The sequence below is a fragment of the Octopus bimaculoides genome, chromosome 4 (assembly GCF_001194135.2).
Source record: "Octopus bimaculoides isolate UCB-OBI-ISO-001 chromosome 4, ASM119413v2, whole genome shotgun sequence".
NCBI lineage: Eukaryota > Metazoa > Mollusca > Cephalopoda > Octopoda > Octopodidae > Octopus > Octopus bimaculoides.
This window is the reverse complement of record NC_068984.1, coordinates 141320881-141333437: the sequence shown is the minus strand read 5'-3', so window position 1 is coordinate 141333437 and position 12557 is coordinate 141320881. Positions and strand designations below refer to the sequence as shown.

Sequence of the window (12557 nt, the reverse complement as noted above, 5' to 3'; positions counted from 1 at the left end):
CTAAATACTAAAATAGATGTTACACAACTATAACATATTAGAGTCTGTATTTTTATGCACCTCACATGTACTGTTTACCAGCCATGTCCAGTCTTGAATCCCATTCTTTGCTGTATACATCTTGTATGTTACCTAGCAAGCCTCCCTTCCCCCTACACCTCACATACCCCCGTCTCCCTTCCCTACACCTCGCATACCCCCACCTCCCTCCCCTACACCTCGCATACCCCCACCTCCCTCCCCTACATTACCGTTCTTCCTATCTCACATCTCCCTTCTATCTATGCTGTATGTAGACTGCATGTACCATCTATATACATTATATACAACCTGTGTGTATGTACAGAGGGGTAGGCGAAGGTAAGTATAGAAATCAAAAAAGAGGGCTTCCCTAGAAATCAAAAAAAGAGGGGCTTCCAATGAACTAAGCATCATCCTCTACAGACCCTTTAATCAACTTATGAATTGTTTGGGTTTAAAAAAAAAATAGAGAAAAGAAAAAAAAACATTCCACTCATACTAAAAAAATTGTATACCTACTTTTGCCCACCCCCGTATATTGGATTTAAGTAGTGTGTTGGCCTTAATTAAGTGGGCAGATGACTACAGTGGATGTGATTTCATTCATTCTGTTAACGAGAAACAAAAGCTGACCTAGCTGTATATATACAGTCAGGTGACTGCACACAAATTAACAATAGATGCTGTCACACATACGTCTATAGTTTACTCTGACGACCCTTTATAATATACATTGAAATTCCTGGATAATTAAACTGAACAGCAAAATGTAAGGGAAAGCTTATTGTGCTGTTAAATATAATGATGATTGTATTTTAAGATTCGAGAAAAAAAAAATGAGACCATCAATTGTCAGAGTAAGGTTAGCGACAACAAAAGGGAGAGGGCGGTGTCAATGGTGACAATACCTAATTTAATTGCGATGATCGTTATCATCATCATCATCGTCTCGTTTAATGCCTGCTCTCCATGCTAGCATGGGTTGGACGATTTAACTGAGGAACCAGATGGCTGCACCAGGCTCCAATCTGATCTGGCAGAGTTTCTACAGCTGGATGCTCTTCCTAATGCCAACCACTCCGAGAGTGTAGTGGGTGTTTTTACGTGCCACCAGCACAAGGGCCAGTCAAGCGGTACTGGCAATGACCACGCTCAAAATGGTGTTAGTGCTCCACTGGCACAAGTGCCAGTCATCCAATATGGTTCAATTACAATTTCGATTGTAATGTGATTTCGATCACATTGTAATTGATTCCATAGTTAAAGTTTTTCAGTAGAAGTTATTACCAATCTTTGTCAGTTTTACAATGGCCATCATTGATTGGATAATGAGTCCAGACACCAAATTTTCTAAATTCTAATCTAATTCAGTTTCATTCTCGTAACCTTGGGCCTACTTTGAAATCTCACTAAATAGCCTCAAGCCAATAAAGAAAGCCTCTAAATGATTATTTGATCTGCTAAAAATAGTAACCTAAATTTCCTTCAAATCACATCCAATAAACTCAGAAAAAGAGAACACATTGGAGAGTATGTGTGTCCTGGGTACACTGTGCCAATGAAAAAAAAAAAAACAGGATGGTTTCAGTTAGAATAACTTTGATCGTAGTTCTAATTTAATTAGAGCAGGCCTGGGGTTTAAACAATAATCAGCTTAATTTTGAAGTATTTAACAAAACTTTACAAATTAAATTAAAACAAAACAAAAACCATTCAATAAAAGACATGACCCAGTGACATTTCTATTTTGTTGGAGAATCCAGGTTTGGGGATTTAATTTGTAAACATTCCGGTTAATTTAGCCAAACATCATTAGATGTTTCATCATTAATAATAGAGTTTAATTAGATAGTAATAATATTCTTATTCAAACAGCATCTCCCTAAAATCAACAGACAAGAAATGCTAAGTTGCTGTTAAGCTCAAGTCAACTTTAATCAAGCAGATCCCTGGTTAAAGGCAATCTAGCCATGCCCCCCACTATTTTTTTAAAGCTAATTTCATTGACATAATCTAATGGTTTCCAACCTCTTTTAAGACTATGCAGTATTGATTTGTAGGTAATTTAGTTGCTATTCCTGACAGGTCAAAATGACCACTTACAGACTTTGTGTGTGTGTGTGTGTGTGTGTGTGTGTGTGTGCGTGTATGTGTGTGTGTGTGCGTGCATGCGCCTCGCTGTCACTCTCTCTCTCACTCTCCTCCTCAATTTGAAGTGTTCGATTCTGTGCCAATATGAGATAGATTATCAACGACACTTTATAGAGACAGCTACTTCTTCAATTGGTACCTCTTCCCATTGCCAACTCTTGTCTGTCTAAGGAAGGTAACATCTTCCTATGTCTATTGAACAACAAACACCCTATACATACCTAGCTACAAAGCATTGAGCAACTGGTGGTTAAAAACTGCCAAAACCAACTTCTTAACCACCTGGCCTTGTTAAGATATTTCATTTGTTTGTCATGATCCGAATACATAATAATTATTGGAGGGAATTAGTCAATTACATCGATCCCAGTACTTAACAGGCAATTAGTTTTTCGATTCTGAAACAATGAAAAGTGAAGTTGACCTTGGCGGAATTTGAACTCAGGACAGAAAACTGGAAGGCATGCTGTTAAGCATTTTGTATGGAATGATAACGGTTGTGCCAGCTTGTTGTGACAGGCAAAATACTGCTAAGCATTTTGTCTAGTATGCTAAGCGAGTCTGCCAGCGTACTGCTTTTTTAATAATAATAATCTTTTCTACTTTAGAGACAAGGCCTCAAATTTGTGGGGAGGGGACTAGTCGGTTATATTGACCCCAGTGCTTCACTGGTACTTAATTTATCGACCCTGAAAGGACGAAAGGCAAAGTCGACCTTGGTGGAATTTGAACTCAGAACATAAGGACAGACAAAATGTTACTAAGCATTCTGTCCAGTAAGCTAACAATTCTGCCAGCTCTAATAATAATAATCTTTTCTACTCTAGGTACAAGGCCTGAAATTTTTGAGGAAGGGAGGGGGCAGTCGATTATATCTACCCCAGTACGCAGCTGGTACTTAATTCATCGACCCCAAAATGATGAAAGCAAAGTCGACCTTGGCGGAGTTTGAACTCAGAACATAAAGACAGATGAAAAACTGCTAAGCATATCGCCCGGCGTGCTAATGTTTCTGCCAGTTTGCCGCCTTTCTAATAATAATTATTATCTAATGATGATGATGATGCTGAGCATTTGTGTTATTGCTGAGCAGCAACATAACTGATGATACATCAACAGTTCAATACAACAACTTCATTGAATAACTCTTCACATTCTTTAGTAATTCCCATAAAAATTTAATACAGAGGCACTATTCCACAGCAGCAGTAAAGAAGGTATTTGTGAAACCCTACTGAGCAAAAGGGCACTGAGCCACGAAAGTCTGAGATACGGTACTTCAAATAAAGGAATAATGAGAAAATGGTAATTACCTCAAATTGAGATGTGTTAATACTTGTAAATGGCCCACATTTTCTGGAATAGACCGGATCAAATTATGGTAACAATTTAATCTTTCTAATGACGCATACTCTCCAATTTCTTCTGGAATTTCTGTGAAACGATTTTTTGAAATGTCTGCAATGAAACAAAAGCAAAACCAAATCAATGATGAATGAAAAAACGAAAAGTAGGTCTGTAACAATGACAATTGGAGAATACTGAAGGAGAATTTGGATCTTTTGGATCTTACTTCCTGTAATTGCAGTTTGTTGGGTTAAAAAAAAAAATCAATTTTTCTACCAAAATATTAAACTTTAGGTATGGGAAACGCTATGCGGTTAAGTTCATTTTGAAATCTCACAGTTTCAGGTTCAGTCCCACTGTACAGTACCTTTAGCTCTGGGCCAAAAATATCAATGTCCTGGTTTTTATGAAGTGGTACCAAAAAGTTCCTGGACTAGTTCTGTAACGCACCAACAGATGGCAACACATGGTTACATGCGCAGTGAGAGCTAGCAGTGACCTAACTAGTTCAGGAACCTTTTGATACAATCTCCTATAACCATGCTATTGCCATTTAGTCCTGATCTGACATACATTATTGTCGAATGTATTCCAGCCTTGACTACCCTGTTTTTAGGTCTTTTTAGCCATAGTCTATCATGGACCACATTATTTATTATATCATGCTTTTATTTTGAAGATGGAAATAATTTGAGAAAAATGATAACCTGCAGCTATTTCTAGCAAGTCATAATTACCTTACACTTTTCGATGCCTGCATTCATTGGACAATATATACAAACACAATATACACATATATAAATATGCAACGGGCTTCTTTCAGTTTCCGTCTACCAAATCCACTCACAAGGCTCTGGTCAGCCCAAGGCTATAGGAGAAGACAATTGTCCAAGGTTCCATGCAGTGGGACTGAACCCGGGACCATGTGGCTGGTAAGCAAGCTACTTACCACACAGCCACTTCTGCACCTATATGTAAGACTTTTTTAAAGTTCAACATGTAACACAACATCATTGTTATTCAAACTCCATCAATATAGGGTTAATGACAGAAGTAATTATCATGAAATACTAATTTAATCTGTCACTATTTAATACCAACACCTGGCCCACGGGTGTAGCATTTGGGCCAAATCTCCAGTTTGATAACAACTTCTTTCCTTCCAACTACCAGAATTCCTAAAATGGTCATCTGCACTACCATTCCTTTTATAACATGAGCCATTAAAAAAAACTGAAGAGGGTGAAAAGAATATTAATGGAGGCGAAATAACTAAAGTGTAGATGAAGCGGATAAAGTTGAGGGAGCTTTTACTTCTGCTGGCAACATATACAAGTATCATAAAATCTTCCCTTCACTCAGAAAGTGAACAGGAGATTGCATGATGCTTTGTATATGTTCAATGTTGCATAACAGAAAAGATAGGCACGAAATATGGAGGATGTTTGATGGTTGGAATGAAATGAGGTGAGCATGCTTAGCAGGATGTCGATAGAGTAGAAATGAAGGAAGAAAAAAAAAGTGGATATAAGAGGAACCAGATAAAATGTGTGAAAAAAAAAACTAGACTAGTGTTGCATATTGGATGATGGCAGTCGGGTAAAGCAGTGGCTAGCAATCTGAAGGAATGGATCATGCCGAAGAGGAAGGAATGGTAAGATGTGACAAAAACCAGACGCAGGAGGGAAATGACAGAGAAATGAAACAAACAGCAAAACAGAAAACTGGAGACGACCTGGCCAACTGAAGCAACACATATGGTGTTGTTGTTGCTGTTGTTGTTGGTGGTGGTGGCGGTGAGGAGGAGAGTGTGATGATAATGATGACAGTGACACTAGAACACATCAGAATTATAAGAGTTTAATTACAACCTTGATATCAGGCAAAGAATCTCTTTAGCTACATTACATAGATTCGGTCTCTCTCTTTGAGAAAATATACTCAGATCTAATCAAACTCATCAACACATTGGAATCTGGTAATATTTATCTCAAAAGTGAAAATAAACATTAATGAATTTCTCCAGCATATATTTAATTAGAAGATTTTTAATAAATTGGAAACATTTTTAGTCAGAAATTCTTCGAAATACATACACAGAATTTCTGGAGTGAAAAAAAAAAAAAATCATGCCAAACTAAAGTGGCGACCCCTGTTGTACTCTTTCGCCCCAACTTTTTCTCACTCTTTCTTCCTGTTCCTTGAGTAACGCTGCGATGGACTAGCATCCCGTCCAGCTGGGGGGAACACATATGTCATAGAAACCAAGAAACCGGGTCCATGAGCCTGGCTAGGCTTTAAAAGGGCGCATAAATAAAAAAAAAATTCCTACCACTACTACTACTACACATCCAATAATATTTCCAGCAACACATTTTCCAATAACGTAAGTATTATTCCAATACCATGAAGCTAATTTTGTTTTAATAAACATCTTCCTGCTCCACAAAAAACACTCCTCTCTAGAAACTCTGCCAGCCCTCTTCCAAAATGGACAAAACACTAATTTACAATAATGACCGGAAGAAATATCCCAAGGACAAGCTGTATTAGTTAACTGTCATTAAAACTGAGTTTGGTGCCAAAGTTGATGTAGCAAAATTCTTGAAATAGCAGCAGATTGTTACATTGCTTCTAATAGATAATATAAATCTATTAAACCAAAGGGGAAGGGGTTAAAATAATTTTATAAACCTGAATAACTGAGATGGTTTGGTAGGAGTGGAGAGTAGTGCTAAGGGTAGTGGTGGGAGGAAGAGGAATCAAGCATCAGCTACATAGCTTGACTTGTCTGTTATCTAGAATAATTTATAATTTATATACTGGACTATAATTTATATATAGTCTCCAGTTTAACACCACCATCAACTGGTCCTTTAAACGTCTCAGACCTGTAGACTTGGTCCACAGTAGAGTCCACTTAGTTGCAAATACCTTTAGACCAGGTCCCTTCCCCACCCACATTTCTCCTGCATAAACACTGACCTCCTGCATTTCAGGCTGGACATGAGCAACATTCATCTCCAACAAGACTCAGAGTGTACAAGACCCTGGAGACCTTGATCTTTCTGGATGGGTGCGGGAACTGGACTCGTACAGCTGACTTGGAGTGCAGAATCCAGACATCTGAGCATAAGTGTGAACAAACAAGCATTGCATTTGACTGAATAATTCAAATGCTAAAAGGTTAAACATCTTAACCGTTTGGCCATCTTGGATGTTTTCTCAAGTATGCAGAAATACAAAAATCATTTTATTTCTTTTTATACCACAGCCAAACTAGGGCACTACGTCAAGGGGTTTTAGTCATTAAATTCATCATGGTCCTTTGTCTATCACTAAAGAATGGAAGGTAAAGACAGTGATTTCTTTCATGCCATAAACCATTTTCATTTCTGTGGTGCCCCCGTCCCTTGATGCCCTAAGCACATGCCTATTTTCCTTAATGGTTAATCCAGCGCTTGACTACATGGTTTGCAAAGCAAATTTTTTTTAACCATGTGGCCTAAAAAAAAAAACAGCAATTATGATGAATTAATAATAGGTTTGACATCAATCTGAAACAGACACTAAAATCTACTTCCTCTAAACACCATAAAAGACCCAACAGCTTCAGTCTATCTATATATGAGCATATGTATTTATTTTCCTGTCACACCTAAAGATAAATGACAAAACTTTTACAGATTATTACAGATTAAACATGACTCATATCTGCTATTTTCAAGGTCCTTCTCCGACAAAGAAGGAAAAACTCTAAAGAAATCAATAACTCATTCACTCTAAAGTTTCAATACGTTTCCTGACTGTCATTTCAAATCTGGTGCATATGTATAAATAATATGTCTATACAGTAGTCTGTTTCACACTGCTATACACAAAACAAATATGACAGAAGCAGAAATGACGGATAGTTTTAACTAATTTAGCACAGTTTAGACTGGACAACAATGGTTTCCTTACAAGTCCAATGCAAAGTTGATAAACAAAAGCCCTTTAATCCTTTGGAAACCAGTCTGTCTAAAACTGTCTCTGATTCTAAAACACAAAACCTCTGCTTTTAAAGTGTGTCGTTTAAAGCTATCCACCATAATTTTATGTAGCTTTTGTTGTGATCCAAACACTAGAACTAACAATATGGTTTGTTATTTTACTAAATCTCCCAAAATTCATGCTTATTTTCAAAATTAATTAAAACACATGAACATTGGACATACATGAGAAACAGATTCATAAATAGGTTGGTTGACAGGGGTAAGCAAACATTGTGCAAGTCTCAATTCCTTCTCTTCTGACCACAAGGCCGTTAGTTCCAAAGAGCAACAGTTACAGGTTGATTGATCAGCCTTTTATATAATGCCACAATGCATTATATAAAAATAAATTTTTTTCCTTCCAACAGAATGAAGACATGGGTTTTTTTGTTTTTTTGCCTCTGGACCCCTTGAATCTTATTTTACTCCATTGGACCCCATAACCATTTAATTTTTTTTTTTAAATCCCATAATATTTTTATAATTAAATGTTATTAGGAATTGCATAAAAGTTAAAATATTTTGTGTATAATAAGTATAGCCAATTTATTGCACATAATTTTCAACAACAAAATCTTATATAGATCCCCAAGGGTCATGTGGATCCCCAAGGGTCGTGTGAATCTCCAAAGGTCATGCGGACCCCGTTGAGAATCACTGATCTAAGGGAAAGGCTGCCACTTTAGAACTGGTATAACTAGGCACCCATGTCATCACAAGTATTGTTGCCAAAGCCAAAGAGTTGGAACAGATTACTGCAAGACAATATGACCAACGTTCAAACGGGTCAGTGAATCCACTGCCCTACATTTTTGATGGCACTGAAAGAATGAAAAACAAAAATGAAGTCAGTAAGATTTGAACTTGGAGCGGAAAACATGCAATTAATACCCTGAGTTGTCTATCCAAAGCTCTAACAACTCATCACCTTTTGGATTATTATTAGTTACCAGCGTCGCCTTACTGGCACTTGTGCTGGTGGCACGTTAGAAAATCATTTGAGTGAGGTTGTTGCCAGTGCCGTTGGACTGGCTCTTGTGCAGGTGGCACATAAAATACACCATTTTAAGCATGGCTGTTGCCAGTACTGCCTGACTGGCCCTCGTGCTGGTGGCACATAAAAGCACCCACTACACTCTCGGAATGGTTGGCATTAGGAAGGACATCCAGCTGTAGAAACTCTGCCAGATCAGATTGGAGCCTGGTGCAGCCTTCTGGTTCACCAGTCCTCAGTCAAATTATCCAACCCATGCTAGCATAGAAAGCGGACGTTAAACGAGGATGATGATGGTGGTGAACATCACAATTCTAAAACACCTGTTTGGTAAAGCTCAACAAGCAATAACTAATGTTCTTTTATCTCCTCCCTCCCTTATAAATGGCAGCAGAAAAGCCCCACCTACCCTCCCCTAACACCATCAGCTTGAAATGTTAACAGGCAAATTGGTTCTTCAGTGACTTGTTATCCAAATTTTAGCTTTGAGCAACTATCATCAAATACTTCGCAACAAAACAGAAACATAAATTACAAGAACATCAAAGAGTACTTGGCGGTAGAAATTGAAGAACGGTGAGATTGAGAGCAAGTGGAGATAAGAATATCACAGAATTAGCCAAAGTGTCAGAAGAGTTGATGAATTATTCCAGGTAAATACGGCTACTGTAGAAGATAGTGACAATGATAACAGCAAAAACAATTTTCTGCCTCCAAACAACATATGGAAGGTCGAAATCATCAGAAATATGGCAAAAGAGAGAAATAGCGAATAAAATATAAAGGAATGGAAAATGGAGTAAAAAACTGAAGGCTATGCCAGGAGCTATAAAGGTGAAAGAAATACAGTTCTATAGTGCTGTCCTTTCTTTAAACACATTTATCATAGCTTGATGAAATAGTTGTGTGTGTGTGTGTGTATGCATATGCATGTGTGCATGTATGTGTACACACCCATGTGTACACGTGTGTATGCATATGTATGCACGTATAAATGTATCTGCACTTTTGCATGTGTGTGTCTGCATGTATGTATGCACAAGTGTGCATGCATGTGTTGCTGGCCTCAAATTTTGAGTGTGTGATTTACTGTGTGTGTGTGCACTTGTGCATGCATGTGTGTCGCTGGACTCAGATTTTAAGTTCGTGGTTCACTGAGTCCAGCTCAATCAAACTGGCAGAACCATTCCCACACCAAACAAAATGCTCAGCAGCATTTCATCTGTCTTTATGCCCCGGGTTCAATTTCCACCGAGGTCAACTTCGATAAAAAAACAAGTACCAGCTGATTACGGGGGTTGATGTAATCAACTTACCCATTCTACTGGAACTGCAGGCCTTGTACCAAAATTTGAAGCACTTGGTTATGATGCACAAGGACTCAAATTTAAAAAAAACAGACAAATCTCCAGTATTTTAAAGGGAAACTTTATTTTATGCCATGGAAAGATAAAAGGTGAAGATGACCTCAGCACAGAAAGTCTAATATAGGAACAATGTCACACGTGTTAAATGACAGTATGACAGGTTATATTAACCCCAGTACATGACTGGTACTAAAGCTGACATTGACACAGTAATACTGGTTCCAAATTTTGACACAAGGCCAGCAATTTTGAAGGAAGGGGTAAGTCGGTTATACCAAATCCAATATATGACTGGTGCTTATTTTATCAACCCCACAAAAGGACGATAAGCAAAGTCAACTCGGCAGAATTTAAACTCAGAATGTAAAGATGGACGAAATGTTGCTACGCATTTAGCCTGGCAATGTTAATGATTCTGCCAACTTGCGGCCGTCGTTGTTACAGTGATATTGACATCAATTTCTAAGTTTGACACAAGGAGAGAAGCGTGTTGGTTTGGATAAAAAGTGAGTTTATTAATCCAAGAAGTATGAAAGCTAAAATTAAAACTGTCCCTGGCAAAACGTGTTGCAATACAGTTGTACAGTTTAAAGGTATCTTATTCAGTTAATTACTGAACCATTGGGTATGAGAAGGGGAGAGGCAGATGTGAAGAAAGAGAGAAAGGGAGAGAGACAGTGATATTACAGTTATACCTTCCTAACCAATTAAAATCAATATGTAAACAGTGTCCTATCTAATTAAAACAGCTGTGACAAAAAAAATAATAATAATTACTCAACCTACATATTAACCTGATTTTAGTGGTAAAACTAGATCAATGGATTGAGTTTAGTATGTGAGAGGAACAGAGAGAGATCAGGAGGGGGAAAGAGAGAGGGAGAGAATGCATGTGTTGGAGAGACAGTGTGTGTGTGTGTGTGTGTGTGTGCGCAAAAGAATACATGTACACAAAAGTGCATGACAGTGCACGTGCATGACAGTGCACGTGAAGGAGCATGCACAGAGAGAGGATGTGCATGTAATAGAATGTGTGCAATAACACAGGTACATGTGTGTGTGCGTGTGTGTGTGGTGGAGTAAGAGAAATCTTCACCAGCTAAACTATTTCATGTTCGATAGAGCAGCAGCTGTACGAAAAATTTTATTGATTTAGTATTGATGAAGTATTGATAAAGAGGTGGGGGAAGAAACCTCTTTGTTGTCGTCATTAACAATATTGAGTTTACTGTGTCAAAGAAGCTGGTGGCTGGATGGCCATCCAGTCAGAGAGAAGTAGGAAAGAGACCACAGCTAAATTAGTATGGATAGTATGGAGAGTGGTGACACATGTAATGATGACAGGTTCAATCTTATAACAGCATTAGATGGAGGCAAATGTACAACCAACAATATGAAACTCTATGTTACATCGGTAAAATAACCATGACACACAAGTGTGTGCGTGTGTGTGTGTGTGTAACCTATATAGTATTTTTATAAACAGGGCTAATTTAGTTGTTTCTCCATAGACTGAAAAAAAGATGAACCTCAAATGATTTTCAGATCTTAATGGTTCCTCATCAGGGGTGTCCACATCAAATAAAACCAATCCCAGAGAAACAAGCACCCATCATCATCATCCAGTGTTTTAAACCCGGGTTTTGTTCCTGTAAACGAGGGTAACCGGATCTACTTCAACACCATAGCAACCGAGGTAGGCAGGGTGCAGCCCACCCCAACATTTGGGCTGGCTGGCTGGCTGGCTGGTGCCCATTTTCCTTTGCTATCATGAAGCTTTTTTGGAGCTGGATTTTCTACAGGGAGCATGCCCTTGCTTACCCCCAACCTCAGTTTCTAGACATGAGTGATCCTGAGACCAAGGCTTCTACCATGATTTTTTAAGGAATGTGGTGGAAAACTAGCTCAGGGAGGCAGGGACGCTACTCGCTGAGATCCCTTTCGGAGCCCTCCTACGCAATTGTTAATATACTCAAAAAATACAGAAAACAGAGGCTACTACTTGCATACTGTAAATGTTAACCCATCTAAATATCAGGGGCCTGTCAACAAAGATCCTAGTCCACACAGTGTCAAGGTAGGGTATAATATATGTAACCTATATGGTACTTTTATAAATTTGGATGATTTAACTGTTTCTCCATAGACTCAAAAAAAAAAACTGAACAACCTTAATCAGTTTTTGAATCTTACTGGATTCACATTAGAGTTGTCCCCAACAATTTGTCCAGTCCTAGAGAAACAAGCAGCCAAACTGTTCATATACCAAACAATTACAGTAGCTGATGACTGTCTGCGCATGACCAAAGAAGACCATCACTGACCATTAGGAACACTGTACACTCAGGCAAAATTATACTTTCATATTTGTGGCTCCACTGGTGACTAATGAGCTTAGCTCTTGATACATATACAAGTCTGCAGATATTGCAGACCCGACTTCCCCACTCACTTTTCTGGTGATGCATTTCCAAGCAGCTCACTTAAACTCAGCATGAATAATGCATCTTTCTTCAAAAATACCCACTTTTTTCCCTTTAGCTGTCTCCTTTATTGATGGTAATGACAAGTATTGCTTTCCCAATTGACTTTCTATACCTCCCATACCTTCAATGTATGGGAGGTATATATATATATATATAT

At 38.2% G+C, this 12557-nt stretch overlaps 1 protein-coding gene across 16 annotated transcripts in view; it reads right to left on the bottom strand.

The window, feature by feature from the left end:
- Positions 1-12557, bottom strand: part of LOC106872026 (DISP complex protein LRCH3) — a 254748-nt gene that overhangs the window by 190739 nt on the left and 51452 nt on the right. For all 16 annotated transcript variants that reach the window (XM_052967554.1, XM_052967550.1, XM_052967551.1 and 13 more), the window contains exon 2: positions 3486-3630. In XM_052967554.1, coding sequence (XP_052823514.1) covers positions 3486-3630 — 145 coding nt within the window. The remainder of the gene's footprint in view (positions 1-3485; positions 3631-12557) is intronic.